The sequence below is a fragment of the Anguilla rostrata genome, chromosome 8, assembly GCF_018555375.3.
Source record: "Anguilla rostrata isolate EN2019 chromosome 8, ASM1855537v3, whole genome shotgun sequence".
In the NCBI taxonomy this organism is placed as follows: Eukaryota; Metazoa; Chordata; class Actinopteri; order Anguilliformes; family Anguillidae; genus Anguilla; species Anguilla rostrata.
Genome location: NC_057940.1, coordinates 43,230,832 through 43,247,823, shown reverse-complemented (window position 1 = coordinate 43,247,823; position 16,992 = coordinate 43,230,832). Strand labels below are relative to the sequence as shown.

Here is a 16,992-nt window from a genome sequence, read left to right as displayed (position 1 = left end):
TCAATTACTGTCCAGTGCTATATTTCCCGTAGAGGCCTTTGGCTAAAACTACCCACTTTAAACTAACACGATGTTTAAACTGGCGCAGTTTTTCTTCCGTTTTTTCTTCTACACCTCTCATCAACAATAAACCACTTCCTGTAAAACTTAATCGTGAGGTGTTAACCAGTACTTATCAACGTCAGTAACTGATATAAATCTCAGTAATACTTCAGAAGGTAAGATGCAGTCAGTTGACTTAAATATATCGCATTTGCACACTCAGTCTGACACAAGTCAAACAAATAAGACATCCTAATAGGAAAGGCTAGGCAATGCAATTCTGTGCTATGCTTCTGAAAGACTGGCATTTAAAGCAGGAGAAACATAGCCTGTGTCAGATCAGCGTTGGGGAAAAACAGAGTACTCACTTGGCCCATAAAAAAACTACCTTCACACTTCAACAGCATGGCTGCTAAAATATCCAGGCACCCTTTAACACCACACAAAAACTACTTTTTTGTGTGGCTACTATTTTTTTTTAAACCATAGCAGCCATCTGATACCAGAACAGTGCAGAAGGTTAAAATGGAAACTCTCTTACCTGAGACGGAAATGGCTCGGACTCCTGTTCTGACTCCTTCCAACCGCTTCTCATTGTTAGCCAGTCTGCAAAACAGGGGTTTGAGCAGATGAAAGCTGTACATTGTCCAGAGGGGCTGAGGACCAAGTGCTCACTCTACCCTTTCCAAGCCATTCTACTGAAGGCCATTCTGTGGTGTTACAACTACAGTGTGTGTGTGTGTGCGTGGGGGGGGGGGTGTTGTGGGGTCACACCCTGGACAGGAGAAACAGGAGCTACCATTGGGAGACAGTTACAGGGGGGAGGGCAGGGAGGAGCACTTCAAAACAGGATCAAATTTGCATTATAGCACACAGAGAAATTCCTCATGATTCAGCCAAAACGCTGAGAGGAGCCAGTGTTGGTTTTTATAAGGAACCTGAAATCTGAGCCAGGGCGGAAAGTCTTTCCACATGTTTAAAAAAAAAAAGAAAAGCAAACGCATTGGCTTCCAACCGTTTTTCCTTATTTGACCAAAGCAGAATGCGCCACAGGCCTGTCTGAATAGGTGAAGCCGTTGAAAAGGGACAGACGCGAGTCTAACTATAACACTGAATTATGGGAAACGGAAACCATTCGAAGCATTCACAGATATAAAAAGAGCCATTTGATGACATAATAACACGGTACACAACAGCACCCAGACTACAGGCTCACAGCGCATCTAAACTGTGATAAGGACCGGAATGAAACTGGCAGTTAGAAAGCTTCACACATTTGCGCCTTTTCTTATTTCAACGAGCAAATACATTCACCCGTGCGTGTGTGTGACTTGTGTCATTAAATACGACGCACACATCACTAAAACCCGTGTGAGGACTGCACTTCCTCTGAGCTCTCTGATGTCCTCGCTGTTCGCCATGTGCTCCACAGTGTCGCTGGACGCGTTCCGCTTTGCGTTCTTCCGGCACGTTCCACGACATCATTAATACGTCCCGAGGCAGCCGAGCGCAGACGACATCTGAGCTCATCTGTTCGGCCGAAAGAGCGGCCGCGTGCGCACGTGCGCCTCAGATGTACTCCTTGTCGTTTTATCAGCCCCAGCCGTGCTACGGCTTCTCAGCGTCGAAAGGGAAAGGTGCTGTAGGTAAGGCACCGCTGAAGCACACATTACAATGTAACGGTGTGTCGGGTGCCCCTCTACTTCAAATTCCTCCCGCCATTTTCAGAAAACAGACACGCACTGCAGCTGTATTCCAGTGTAATGTTTTCCATAATGACTGTACTGATGAGTGTCTCTGCAGCAGACGACACTCGACTGCAGCTTCGGGTCTTTTCATTGAGAAGAAACCAGCCTGATAACACGCACAGCCTCCACATAATAACTGCAGTTAGGGCATATTATGTATATCTGATGGTTAACATTTGTTGTTCTGATCCTTTACTTAAGGTAGAGACAGAAAAATCATTCAAACAGAAAATGAATGTTGTGTCATTTACTTACTTTGGGATTGATGGTAATGCTCTCTCGCCTTCTGTTGGATGAAACAGAACAAGAGAGAGATGGTCAAGACAGACGATCATAGTGCATAGTGTGTGCGTGTGCGTGTGAGAGAGACCCCTGTAACTAGTACCAGTTTACCCAGTAGCAGTGGTTCGCACAATTAAAGTCGTTACTACCCCACAGAGGTGCAAAATGACTTTGCCGTGAAGTAATACACAGGAGCTCAAAGCAGCACAGAGCAGGCCTTCAGTGTGGCGGACTGCACGAGCGGTATAAAACACAGCAGTGCCTGTGCCAGAGTCCACGTCCCAGTTCATAATAAACAAGACATGATGACCTCCAGCGGGAGAAGAGCGCCCGTTTCTCAAAATGGCAGGGGAGGGGACGGGGGGACTCCATCGGCGCCCCGACCCGCTATTTCTCGGCCGCGGTCCGGCAGGATCCATTCCCGCTCAGAAGCGAAAACGAGCGGCGTGAATCACCGATGACTACGACGGAGACGGTGACTCTCCCGAGCTGCGGTTAGCGCTCCCCCACCCCCCCCCCCCCCCCGCGTGCTCGTACTCCACACAGGGACACCGCCGCGGCAATCGCCAAACGACAACTAGTGTTCCGGTAAGAACAATCTAAAAAGAGGATCTCAAACAGCCCCTCCTCTTCCATCAATCATAAAAAAAAGTCTTGCACAAGAAATATTAGCTTATTTACGTTAAATGAGACGGCAGCAACACAAATGCTACTGGGGAAAAAAAACCTGCAAAAATGCGTCTTTGGTGAAAAAAAAGAGACCCTGAGGAATAGGAATTATTACGGGAACAAAAAAATTAAGTGAACAAAAAATTATGTAAATATTGTATTACCGCTACTTCATAAAATAGTGTGACTTGATAAACAGCAAGAATAGGAACACAAAATTGCAACAGGAATCCAAGATATTTCAGCCTTCTCCCTTGAAAAATAAACTTCAGGTTTTAAAAATGAATCATTTCATTATTTCTGGTCAGTTATCACGTTTTTTTCCTTAAAACAGATGGGCAGTGTCCGACTTGGCCTGCGTGAGGAATGCATTCCCTGGAAGGAGGCTGCCAGTGTAGCTCCACACGTTCGTGTTCGCCATAAATTGTGAGCAGCACGGAGCCCGCGGGCCGGGTGCGAAGCGTACCTTTCTGAGGTCGGATGATGAAGGACTGCGAGGCTCCATTCACCAGGCGGCAGTATCCGTCTATCAGGTCAGCCATGTTCTCTGCTGTGTTCAGCGACGGCGTCGTCACCGTAAGAGGCTGCAACCAGGGAGTCCACAAAGAGCCATTATCAGCCCTGCAACTGCACTGAAACACCCAGCTGCCCCCTCCCATCAGACAGCACGCAATCACACACTCCCCCTCCTGTCTCAGCCACCCACACACAGGCACACACACGCACACACATATGCACATACACGCTCATACGCACACATGCACACGCACACACACAAATGCACGCACATGCACACACACACGCACACATGCACACGCACACACACACACAGGCACAGGCACACGCACGCATGCGCACACACACACACGCACACACACACATACACGCACAAACATGTGCGTGCGCACACACACACACACCACACACACACACGCACACACATGGCACACACACACACACACCACAGCACAGCACACCACACACACACACGCACACACACAGCACATCCAAACACACCACACACATGTACACACACACAACACGCATACACGTACAGGCATACGCATACACACACGTGCGAAAACCCACAACCACATACATATGCATAACCCAGCACAAACGCACAAACAGACACGCACACACATACATACACGTGCATAACCCGCAAACCCCCCCCCCCCCCACACACAGTGCCTTCACTTCTTTAACACCCCCCTCCCCCAATACACATGCACACACATACGCATGGAGACAGACACGCTGTCTTTTCATTCAATCTCTCTCTCTTTCTATCTCTCTCTCCTTCCCGCTCTCTCGCATACACAGGCACACACATGGAATCAGATGGAGTACCATATCTATCTGGGTTTGTCTGCACTTGCTTATCAGGCTAGCTGCCAAGAACAACAAATATGAATTAAATGCCTACAGTAATTTGGATATTATGAAATTTAAAAAAGGCCCAATCACTAAATGACAGCGTTCTGTTAACTGGTAAAAAAAAAACCTAAATGGAAAGATCTGTGTCAGTATGCACTGCACAACCTTCTCCAAAACAATGTTTCAGTATCATTACTGTTTTATGATGTTTGGGGGGCGTGACCATAGCTTGGTGTCCTGGACTATTTCAGCCAATGGCAGCGTGGCAGTGTTAAGTTTTCTGGTGTCTGAATGGCCAGCGCAGATGTCTGTCAGAGGACAGACTACCGCGCTACGCTGTGTCCGCTGTTGCTTATTCTTTTGAAGATGCCTTCAGCAGGTGTAGGGATACACGTAATAAATCCCTCACTCTCCACATTAGCAGAGGTATGAGGAGGGCTCAGCCACAAAACTGCACACCCACAGGCGGGAGCTTAACATCGCCAGACGTTGAACAGAGTTCCGCTATTCTTCCGTGTTTTGAGATTCTGGAAACTGAGACGAAAGAGAGGCTACGTAAAAGTTACTCAAATAAAGGAACGGAGCTCGGCTGTGAATAGCAGCTTTCCTGCGCGAGTGCGATAAAACCCCTTCAGGGAGATCTGAGGCGAGAGGCGCCTACCTCCGCGGCTCCCGCCACGTTCAGCTGCAGCATGCCCTTCCGCTCCTTGTCCTCGACGCTGGAGTACTGGATGGTCTGCACCTGGTTGAAGTTGGCCAGGTGCGTCGGCTGGACGGGGAGACAGAGGCGGAGACGGTAACTCGAGCGGAACGGACCGGCCTCCCTGGCCGCTTCGTTGCGTTCCGCCTCGAGAGCATATGTAGCAACAGCCAAACTTTCCGTTTTACCCGGTCAGTGTGGGAAAAATGTAATTTTAACGAACAGTCTAAATCATTAAACTTTAAAAAATGAGCAGTATCGGCCAAAATGAAAACATGTTATATAACGCTATAATGCTGGCATTTCCTCACTGCAGCGCTAGAAAATTAAACTAAGGGCACATCTAAAGTACGTCAAAACAGCAAAATGTGTTAAGCACATTTGCCTATTTAAGACTGATGTTTCCAATGCGACAAAAGTTTAAAATCATAATTGAGCACAGCAGGAATGTGCTGAACAGTATAATTTAGAAAACAGTCTGTCTGTTTTGAATTATTGTAAAGAAGTGAAGAGAGCAAACTGTACCACATTTTTAATGAGATCATAAGGTCATAAAAATCATAAAAATCTGGTTTGCAGGCCCAATCTATGAAATCCAAAAAAACATGTTTACGGACACAGCTCGCAATCACACACTCCTTTTCCTTTCTGTCACACACACACTCATGCGCGCGCGCACACACACACACACACAGTGTCTTCACTTCTTTTACACCCCCCTCCCCCAGTACACATTTGGTTCACATTTTCTTCTGCAGAAACTGTCATGAAATGGCAAAGAATGTTTTATTTACAGTGTTTGTGTTGCCTGACTTATATATGCTTGTGTCAGATTTAAATTATACATGAGATTGTATTCCTGGAAAACGTATTCCCTCCCTTGAACTTAATGATCTTTGTTCTCTTGGAATAATGTAACGTGTGAATGTTCCAGAAAGACATTTCAGGCCCATCTTCTCTGTCTTCAACACAATCTCCTTTCTTCTGGCTCTAAGCTTGTCTCTTAGCAACAGGTCCATAGCTGCAGAAGGCAGGCAGGCATTTAGCCAATTACTGCACGTCACATTTAATTAGAAAAAATTCCTTTACAATCAAACATTCAGGAAACGCATAACTACTTCCGGTGAATTGCTCCACGCAACAGATCGTGTACCATGTGGAGTTGCTAAATGAAAGCGTGTTAACTGTTTCATAGGTGACTTAGGTGCATTAACTGTCTTAACTACTGCTTGTATTTTTTCCATAGATTGCGTTGTTGCCGTTCTCGTTGTGTTAGTGTTAATCAGTTTAACCTTCAGGGTCCAAGTTGAACTATGCGGTTGTTCCCTGCACTTGGACCGGTACTTCTCTCTAGGGGTTTCGTCATACTTGTCCCTGGTTACGGTTATACACTTTGTTGTACGTCGCTCTGGATAAGAGCGTCTGCCAAATGCCTGTAATGTAATGTAATGTAACTGTTTGTATCACAGTTTGCAAATGTTAAAATGCCATACTAGTGTGTTGCTGAAGGAGTGCGTTACCCTATCCGCAGTTTAATATCCATATCCCATCTCTACCAATTATTGACTTGTTATAAGCACCAACATGGTTTCTGTTACCGCAAATGCACATTCTGATGGTTTGCGTTTATATGCTATTTGCATGAATGCTTTTTACATGTTCTAATGTGCAAATCAGTCAAACTACAGTAATACTCTCAAACTCAACCATACGGTAAACTGTGACAGACAGCGGGCACAGCCAATATCAGCATGCTTGTGAGCATAACAAGGTAACTGCAACAGCTAGTATGACTAGATTTAGGTGCTCTTGCTGTTAAATTAATTATTTTGTAGTTTACACGAAAAAGAGATAAACAATAGATAAATGCACAACTGTCCAGCTGACTGATTTGTATGCTACATGTAATTGATTGCTATAAACATCCTTCCGGATGGTACATAACTGTCTAGTTATTATACAAACTTTTAGACCCTAGCTTTCAAATATAATAATCTAAGGAAGTACCAAGTATTTACTTTGACTGACAATACAGGTACAGCCGAGTATTGGCATAACTTCTAATGTTTGTAACCTTTTATTAATGCTGACAGAAAGCAATACTTCTGAAAAAGCAATGCAGCGTGCATGCTTGCTGTACTGTGCTGAGCCATGTGCAAAAACAAACCCTTTAAATTCATATCAAAAACACTTGGAAGACTTAAACACGCAAATTACTCTCAGTGACTCTCACCGCGAATGGGAAGGAATGTGTGTGGGGAAATGCAGCATTCCACACAAACCCCACAAACCCAGCGGTAAACACGCTCGTCTCGGCTGTGGCGTCGCGCTAAGAGCTGAACTGCGCTTAAAGAAAAGGTACAAAAAAGAGGGTACAGACCAGTGTCCACCCCCCACCCCAACCTCCATAAAGGCAAGGGTCTTATTTGGACTGAAAGCACAGATAAGTGGCTGAACATATTTATATACTGGTTATGGATATTTTCTGCACCTTTTTTTAATGAGACGTAATGTAGGCGTCTCTTGAATCTTTAGTGTGCTGTAATATTCAAGATTAAATGAACATGCAGTGCTCTGAAAGGTTTGTGCGTCTCAGAATGATAAATCCCCTTAGTTCAGAACTTGCAGTAGCAGAGAACGTACTCCTACACACACTTTTCTTTGTACTTAGTGTCAGTGTATCTGTCTGCAACCTTTATCAAGATGAGTTTAGTTCTTTAAAAAACAGAAAAACTTTCAAAACTTCTCTACAGCTGGCTTTCCATGGCCATCTCAGCTCAGAGGGATGCAGCAGTTCGGCCATCCCTTTGCTTGCAGAGTTAAGAGTTAAGTTACAGCACTTCTCTTCTCCAGAAACTCAAACTTCAGCACGTGAGTTGAAGCCAGGGAGAGGCACAGGTAGGGGTGATTGGAAGCACAGCTATAGGCGATTGTAAGCACAGCTACGGGCGACTGGAAGCACAGCTACGGGTGATTGGAAGCACAGCTATGGGTGATTGGAAGCATCGCTATGGCTGATTGGAAGCACAGCTCCATTAATAAGCGTGAGCTGTGTGATGTAAATATTCATGTAGTTCTGCTGCATCTGTCCCAGAGGACAGAGTGAACTTCAGTTCCGACTGAAAGGCGTTCTAATTGGGCGAAAGCGGCAGTCTTCCCCAGGGTGGGGCAAAAGAGCTGGGACAGGGGGGCGGGGCCTGTACAAGGCGCCGCCTGAGGGCGTGTCCGGGACAGGGGGTGTGCCGAGCCAAGCCAATGGCATCGAAGGGCAAGCGCAGGGAAGTGTCAATTTTAGCCGGTCTGCTAAAAGGAAATCCTATAGTCATACTGCTGTAAAAACAACTGAACTTATTCCAGGGCGATGCGATATTCTAACCACTGCTCCGCATTACCGCTCCAGCTCTGCATCCTCCACACAGCTCCACACATACTGCCCCAGTCCAGGGCTCAAACCGCTACACTGGAGCGCAAAAACCAAAACTGAAATAAAACACAACTGCCTGATACTCACGGTTGAACCCTTGTCTGTCAGGTAGCTGATGCCCTCCTCAGGTCCGATTGCAAGCTCCACTGAGATAACCCAGCTCGACTGCAGAGAGAGGGAGAGCGTTAGAGACTCCATTCTGTACTCTGTCCTCTAAGAGGCCGCACAGATAATGTAATTTCACATTACGGCCGGGAGCAGACAGAGAGAGGGGGAGCTTCTGAACAGCAGCTCAGGGATGCTGCTGGACCCCCAACCCCCAGGACTGAAATGCTAAGGTTTCAGACCACAAATAAATACAGAAAGGGAAAATCTACAGCATGGTGCTACATTCACAAAACAAGGAAATAAGGGATACACGGATCATTAGACATTTTTATCGGTAGGAAATGGCATAAACGTGTGTATTCAAGAGTAAGAAAACCAAGCGCTGATTTTAAAAAAAAGAAACTAAAATCACAGAAGACTGCCATTATCCTCATGTCCAGCAGGTGTCACTACAAAGCAGCTTACACCCCGCTAATATACATCCGCCTTTATCAAAGTGCTCACAGTGCTGTTCATTTTCCTAAAAAAAACACTTTGCTACAACTTAAGCCACCGCTTAATTTAGGAACACCTACCCCCAGAGCACATTTGAAACACTCCTTGTCAAATCTGTAAACTGGTGACAGGATTTCGAAGAACTTGAGGACGCTCTGTTCGTCGTTCAGGTTGGCAAACTGCTTGAACGTCTGCTGGATCAGCTTCCGTAGGGTTTTTGCCTTGAACAACAAGAAGACATTGAGTGGTTACACATGTGGACTTCGTCAAAATCAGCTATTTAGTACAATATTTACCATACAAAACCGCAACTAAATAATTTCAGTTGCTAATGCGTCCTGTATCATAAACATTAGACAGCTGCTACTTTTAGGTAGTTATAATATATTTTAGTTAGAATTAGTTTGTTTAAGTAGAACTAACCATTTATACAGCAAGATATTTTACAGAAAACAATTCAGGTCACACTGACCAAGGGTTAGACTGTGCAACCCAGCCAGGGACCAGAGCTTTACAAATCCAGTGAGTTCTCCAGCCTCTGCACCACTCCCTCCATATTTTGCAATAATGGTATTTATTGAATACTATGCACTGAGAGGAGCTCTCTGTCACACTAGCCTTTTCCCCTCATTTCACACAGATTAAACTGAATAAACAGCATATCTTTCTACTGTAACAGAAAACCTGATTAGGGTTAGGATTTCGGTATGAAGACTCCCCAGTTAAATTTGCTTGTATCAGTCATGTGCTGGTGTACAGGCCATGTGCTGGATCACACCAGGCTGCCACAGATCTATACGCCCCCATGCTTTGCATCCCATGGGTTGTACATTGGAACTACGCATTGGAAATGCTCGACAGACCGCTGTTCAGGTTTAATCCACAGAACAATTTAAGATGAAATCATCATTGATTTCATCATTGATCTACCGACTGCATTTTCACCCCACCTGCAATTTTATATAACCATGAGATAAATCAAATAAAAACTTCATTTTTACTTTGGGCTTCACTTTCATAAACAGTATAAAACATATAAAACGTAAGACACAGGGTCCAAAATACCTGAAACGCACAGGCAGCTGGCGCACAGGCAGAGCGCTCTCAGGGCTGTTCACCCTGCGCTGAAACAGGGGCTGCGGTTCAGAGTCCGCGCGCTGGAGCGTAATCGCGGGGAAATCTGCGCCTGTGTGCCGTCCGCCCTTCCTGTGCGGAAGCCCGCCGGTATCTCCGGGCCCATCTCCTCAGAGAACACGGAAGCATTCCAGCGAGAGTCACGGAACGCACGCCAGCCAGAGCCCTTCCTCTCGCGGTTTTTTTTGTTACGGCGGCAGGGCGTATCGTGGCGCGCAGGAGGCCTGGGTCGCACAGCGGGCTCGTTGAAAACGATTAAAGGCAAATTTCCACATAATCTTCCGGCGACAATATTTCTATACGGGCTCCCAGGTGCTGTAAAGCGAGACCTTTCGGAGTAAATGGAGGACTTAATTATGCTAATATCGCATGGGCGCATCAATCATTTTTTTATTGCTTAATTTGATTATGCTTTCAGTGAGTTCTCCACCACCGGGCCCATCTGTCGTTCGGAGCCCCGCAAACGTACTCGAGCGGGTAGCTGAAATAATCGCATTAGCAATTTCTGCTCGCCAAGATCACCGCAAGGCCCAAAACCTACAGTCCAGCGGCTTGTTTTCACACAAACGCCCGGATACGCGGAAAGGCCACCCTATCAGAACTCCGCAGGGGTCGCCCGGGGTGGGGCAGGAGGAGGGACGGCGTGTGGCGGTAATGGTGCCCGGTGTTGCCGCGGCGCTTGCGCATCACCGGCACAGATGGCCGACCTGTGCCTTCACAGCGGGGCGGTGGGCGGGAGCCCCTCCCCCGAGGTGAAAAGAGCGTGACAGACCCCGCCCCCCTCCACCCCCCAATCCTCAGAGGAGCTGGAGGGGCGGGGCTTACCGGTGACCCCCAGGGTTGGCCTCCCTCGCACGTGCGCCCCCCGCCTGCCCAGCATCTGTGCGCCCCGCCCCCTCCGCCCCAAACCTTGGACCCCTCGCCTCAACGCACCCCTTCTTTCGCTTCCTGCTCATTGTCCGTGCTGGGAGGGGTGGGGGGGTACGCCCCGGCGTGTGCCGTAAATATGTCACCGCGACCGAACACGGCGGCCCAATCGCGGCCGGCCTCTGGTCTCCGATCCTCAGCTGTGCGAAGCCTGCTCCTCACACCTCCGTAACAGCAGCACAGGCTGCGAGGCGCGGTGTGTGCAGCCTAACAAACTATCAGACATTATAAATCACTTCCACGAGTGGCCATTCAGAGCGCTGGCACAACACACTCCCACATTTTTATCTCTGCAAATGAGATAACTGGCACTCCTAAGCGACGGCAGAAGAGGAGTGTGTGAACAGTGGAGGTGGAATAAGAGCGGGAGGCGTTATTCAGTGGGGTCTGCGTTGGCCTGTGTGTAGGAGGCAGAACTAGGCCATGTATTCTCCAGGGCCAAACACAACCACACCGAAGCGCGTTCAGCTAGCAGCAGCATCGGTGGAGAGCAGTGGCTTAGAGTCTGCGGTGAGGACCATCTTTACCAAAGCACATGACCGTCTCTCACCTTCACGAGGACCACGCGTCTTTACCAAAGCACATGACCGTCTCTCACCTTCACGAGGACCACGCGTCTTTACCAAAGCACATGACCGTCTCTCACCTTCACAAGGACCACGCGTCTTTACCAAAGCACATGACCGCCTCTCACCTTCACGAGGACCACGCACCTTTACCAAAGCATATGACCGTCTCTCACCTTCACGAGGACCATGCGTCTTTACCAAAGCACATGACCGTCTCTCACCTTCACGAGGACCACGCATCTTTACCAAAGCACATGACCGTCTCTCACCTTCACGAGGACCATGCGTCTTTACCAAAGCACATGACCGTCTCTCACCTTCACGAGGACCACGCGTCTTTACCAAAGCACATGACCGTCTCTCACCTTCACGAGGACCATGCATCTTTACCAAAGCACATGACCGTCTCTCACCTTCACGAGGACCACGCGTCTTTACCAAAGCACATGACCGTCTCTCACCTTCACGAGGACCACGCGTCTTTACCAAAGCACTTGACCGTCTCTCACCTTCACGAGGACCACGCACCTTTACCAAAGCACATGACCGTCTCTCACCTTCACGAGGACCACGCGTCTTTACCAAAGCACATGACCGTCTCTCACCTTCACAAGGACCACGCATCTTTACCAAAGCACATGACCGTCTCTCACCTTCACGAGGACCACGCGTCTTTACCAAAGCACATGACCGTCTCTCACCTTCACGAGGACCATGCATCTTTACCAAAGCACATGACCGTCTCTCACCTTCACAGAGTCCAACAGGCTCTTGGGGAAGAATCTTCTCAAGCCCACGTCTTTCCTGCAGTAAGGAAGCAGAGCGTTAGATCACAAGAGGAGGGGAGGGGGAAATGCACACAGCACAATGTGAATCAGGGAAAGCAAGATGGCAACTGGAGTAGGAGAAAAGCAGCGATTTCAGCCATTTGTGTTCTAAAGAAATGCAGCCTCATTTACGGCCCTTTGAATCTTTCACACAAGCCCTCCATTCGCCGCGGAACATCCAGCATGCCACCGATCTGGGAAAATGGACTTTTGAAGAGGATGTTTCTGCCAAACTAATAATGCTGGATCAGTAAGGAGCAGGCTCTCCATAAACTGGACAGAAAAACAGGATGTTTGTTCATTCGGCAGATAACCCTCTGCCACCAGAGGGACACTAGAGAGATACTAAATTTGCATTTATTTACACAGAGAGAAATTGAATACATCTGCCCAAATAAAGGCCCATAAATCATTTCCTCCACCAAACCAAAAACTTTTCAATTTAGATGAAAAGAACTCAACTCTTCTACCAGCCATTAGTGTTCAGTGGCAATAGCTTCCATCCACAGTGATGAAAAGACACCGTCAAGATGGTGCTTTTAGTCATTGTAAGATAACAGGGCTGTTTCAAAAAAGCATCTAGGCCTAATACGTGTGTTTCATAGGAAATGCCGTATGTCTCGCTTCCAACATTACAAAGGAAGATCCGATAAAATGAGAAATAAAATCCACTTGCAATTAAAACACATTTTTAACACTGCGCTGCTACCCGGTACATTGAGGAAAGTAACAATGAGGGGAAAGATATTCATGCTCGTGCAATTTCCTTCTTGGTAAGCAACATAACAGCCTCCCGTCACATGAGATAAAATGTCCTCCGAGACTTTCACAGTTTGTCCCTTTTGATCTGAACTAAGCCCGCACAATCTGGAGACGCAGCGATCAATCGGGGTGCGATCAATGCGCAAACCTGACGCCGGGCAGAGGATTAGAGCTCCGTCGGGCGCAGGCATATGCCTTCCAGAGACTCAGAACCGTGCGCGCTAAATTTAATTTACCACTCTCCTTCCTGTCCTGTGTAACCGGACCTGCTCACCGGCTCTAGCGCATCGCATCTGTCAGCTTGTTAGCCGCCGCCCGCGTCGGAAACTGTCTGATTGGAGAGCGAATCTCCCCTCCCCCCCTGCCCCTGTACCCCTCCCCCTCCAGCTCTTGCCTGGTCCAGCGCCAGCCTTTGGCCGGGCTGCGCGGGCACTGTGTGACTGACTGACCTGGAAATAACATTAGCATTTGTAAAGCCTGGCTGGCCGGCCATTGTGTAAGCCTGCAGAAGAGCAGCTCCACAGCTCTGGAATGCGGGGGCTGGGGGAGACCGGCACAAAATGCATATTCATTAGAAACCCGCTTTGTCCTCACAAATAAGGCGCCGTCGACCGTCCCCGCGGAGGGGAGTGGGCATGGGGACGGTGGGCCTTCCCTCGCGCTCTCGCTGGTCTGGAGCTACGTTAGCGCTAGTCTCGCATAGCCAGACCCATCTCCACACTTCGTTTCAGCGCTGGCTCAACCCATTATCATTCTGGTATAGGGGAAAAAAACACTCTGGCTTGTTTGTATTTCTTTAAACCAATCACAGTCGTCTTGGGCGGCACTAGGCCCAGGATGCAGCGACAGTGCTGCAAATGGTAACAAGAAGATAGCGGAAGGGGAGGAGAATTCCGACTGAAATAGTCGGCCAGTGGCAGGCTTATACCCACAGCCTATATCCTGTGAGTCAGACTACGTTAGCGCTCACAAAGTCACACATCGGACAGCGGAACATCGAGCGTCTGCACACGAGAAGGGGACAGCTGGAGCTGCCCTCAGGCCCGTGGCCTGCGATCTGAATTTTGTCTGCCTTGATCAACGTGGGGCCGCCAAACAATGCGAAGCTGCCGATTTAAAATCGCTCCGAAGCATTTCCAGGGGTAAACTGCCCTCCCATTCATCATGTCAGCAGCCCTTTAAGCCCTCCAATCTCCTAATCCAACGGCTGACACACATACTACGAGCGCTCCCTTAAATGCCCACAAGGATGAACCTCCGACAGTACAGTCTGCTTTACTTATATTAGGAGGTAAAACAGCACTGGCCTTCCACTAGCAGTTACTGTAAGTCTTTAAATAAATCAATAAATAAACAAATGAAGACATGATTTGAGATCCTGTCCTTGGGAGCGTTAGCAATCAGACGTTGAAATGCACGCTAACGGAGGACGGCGGCTCTACCTGTAAAGGACATTCCCAGCACTATTTTTGGCACTTCTCTCAGGTGCGCCGACTGGTGTACTGCCGCTCAGATTAATGTTCTACGCCGCCAAACAAACCGAGCCCATTTTTCATTCAGGTTAGGCCATTCGCTGCTCTGCCATTTCCACAGAGAAATTCAAGGCACACAGAAAACCGGGCCTCCGTGCTGACGCCCACAGCCGCACTGTAATCGCCTAGCTCCTCCCACTTGGGCTTCACGAAAAAGCCACTATTAATTCCCCATTCTGTCAATGGCAAATTCTCAGGGCCAGATTCATTAATTTCCCTGAAGACGAACGCTGAGTTCCCCCCCCCCAGAGCAGGCCCCTGATGTGAGGCACATCTATGGTGGCGACCTCGATAGAGCTCCCGGCCCGAGCGGCTTTGGTGGGGGGCTCCCTGCTAATGAGGCAGGCAGGAATTTGGAAGAGTCTGTGGGACAGAGTGAGAATAGCCTTGAACTTCACAGCTTGGTAAAGAACATGCCCTTTTTTCCTGGGAAGTCAAATTTTTACAAATATCTCCAGTGTTTAAAAAAGAAAACAGAAAGGGGCAAAAAGACACTCATTATTTGCTGGCCTCATTATAATCTTACAGCTCATAAATTCAAAAAGAGCGTGTTCCATTTGCAGACATCATTAGCATGACATCCCCTGGACCAATCCGACTAACACCTCATGGAGCTGAATCTGTCACATCCCTTACTGACATTCTTTCAGCCAAAATTCAAGGGAGCTCCTGTTTACAATCTCCAAAGAAGCAAGAAATGCCTATTTCCACGTCAAAGGTCCTGATTTTCTTTTTTTGACAGTTTGACAGGGACCCTCATTGCCTTCCCTAAATAGAGACTTACATCACCGTTTCTGAAGTCCTGCTAACCTAATTCTGTGAACAGTAATTATTATGACATTAATAGCATAAAAATATCAGAGTGACTTACTCTAACAATTCATAGTTTGATTTCTTATCCAGGGCATTCCCACGCATCTCCCTGAAAAATCTCCTGTAATGAAGAAAAAAACAACAACAGTATTAGTGGAGATCTAATTTAACTATATGCAGCTATACTTCAAAACAATTATGACAGGTATAATTACAAAAGTGAAACCCTACAGTCTATATAAAAATAGACAGACTGCTCTACCTGCAGACTGAAATACGAATGTGACACGTGACTGCATGTACAGACACTACCTGTGAAATGACTATCTGTGAACTGTCCAGCACAGAACCAAAACCGTTCACTTAAAACTTTCAGTAACTAAAATGATGAACGCATGATTAAGTACAGATCACCTCTTCAGATAATAATCTCATGGCATTTGGAATGTGAGATGAAGCGGTAGTTATCCATTCACATCCATATCCATCCATCCATTCACACACTCATATCAACTCACCGGATCTCCAGGCAGCCCAGCTTCAGTGCTATATCCTGCTCCACCTGATCTGCCATTTCTAACATGTAGTCACTTTTAACCTGGAAAAAGACATCACAATCAGGAATAATAGAACTTCTCTATTTAACCCCAAAAATGTCATTTCCACCTTAAGGGAACAGGGTGAAGAACATAATGAACAACAATCCATGTGACACTCGCACACACACACACCCGCACACACCCACACACTCACAGACACACACACTTACTCCCCCCACCCAAGGAGTCCATCCATCTTTGGCGGAAGATAATCTCTTTCTTCAATTCGACTCAATTTGGCCATTCCGCAGACCATTCCATCCATCTCTGAGCTCCGTGCTCTGTGATCGACTGAAATTCCTGTCTGCTGAACTTTCCCATCATTCTAGTGCACAGAACGGCAGGAATCAGGATAAGCACCCATATTACCGAGTTATCCAGGCTCTGACATGGCGAAAAGATTTTCTCCCTTTTCTGCCCGTCAGCAAATTCTTTCGTTTGGAGGGTCTCAAAAAAGCCGTGCGTTCGAATCGACCGGGTCACGGTTAAAAATCACCGGCTGACGGATTTGTGTGCGGAGGATTTATAGGCCAGCGGAATGCTGCTGGGCTCAGCACACCCTGGGGTGATTCCGGCTGCAGATCAGCCTCAGCGGTGCTCGTCTGGGAGACGCGGGTGCAGCAGACCGGCGCAGAGCCCTGCGAGGCCGCGGCGGCTCATTGAGATGCAGACCGCGACGGTCCCGAACCGCGGCAGGGGCCAGCTCCCGCTCGTTAAACTGGGGGCCCGAGAAACACATGGCGGCGGACCGTGGGCTTTGAGAGGACAGCTCTGAAATGGCGCCTTCGGGGTAAACAATGGCCAACTCTCCTTCTGTCCGCTACCATAAATACAGACCGCCAACCTTACGGCTCACAAAAATTCATGAGTTTCTGACACAGCTTTAGCGCATCATCATGCAGGTGCATTTTCTTTCATCGTTAAGGGCTCTGTTCGTGCCTGGCTCTGATTGGCCGTGGCCAGGCGTGTGCAGCTCTTCCG

The 16,992-nt window shown here is 47.8% G+C and overlaps 1 protein-coding gene across 8 annotated transcripts in view; it reads right to left on the bottom strand.

Moving 5' to 3' along the window:
* The window catches only part of LOC135261780 (focal adhesion kinase 1), a 134,384-nt gene that overhangs the window by 39,194 nt on the left and 78,198 nt on the right, over window positions 1–16,992 (bottom strand). For all 8 annotated transcript variants that reach the window (XM_064348398.1, XM_064348395.1, XM_064348397.1 and 5 more), the window contains 9 exons: window positions 15,931–16,010; window positions 15,471–15,533; window positions 12,228–12,282; window positions 8,929–9,069; window positions 8,333–8,410; window positions 4,783–4,890; window positions 3,208–3,325; window positions 2,046–2,076; window positions 584–648 (listed from right to left, as the gene is read on the bottom strand). In XM_064348398.1, the coding sequence (XP_064204468.1) occupies window positions 584–648; window positions 2,046–2,076; window positions 3,208–3,325; window positions 4,783–4,890; window positions 8,333–8,410; window positions 8,929–9,069; window positions 12,228–12,282; window positions 15,471–15,533; window positions 15,931–16,010 (739 nt within the window). The remainder of the gene's footprint in view (window positions 1–583; window positions 649–2,045; window positions 2,077–3,207; window positions 3,326–4,782; window positions 4,891–8,332; window positions 8,411–8,928; window positions 9,070–12,227; window positions 12,283–15,470; window positions 15,534–15,930; window positions 16,011–16,992) is intronic.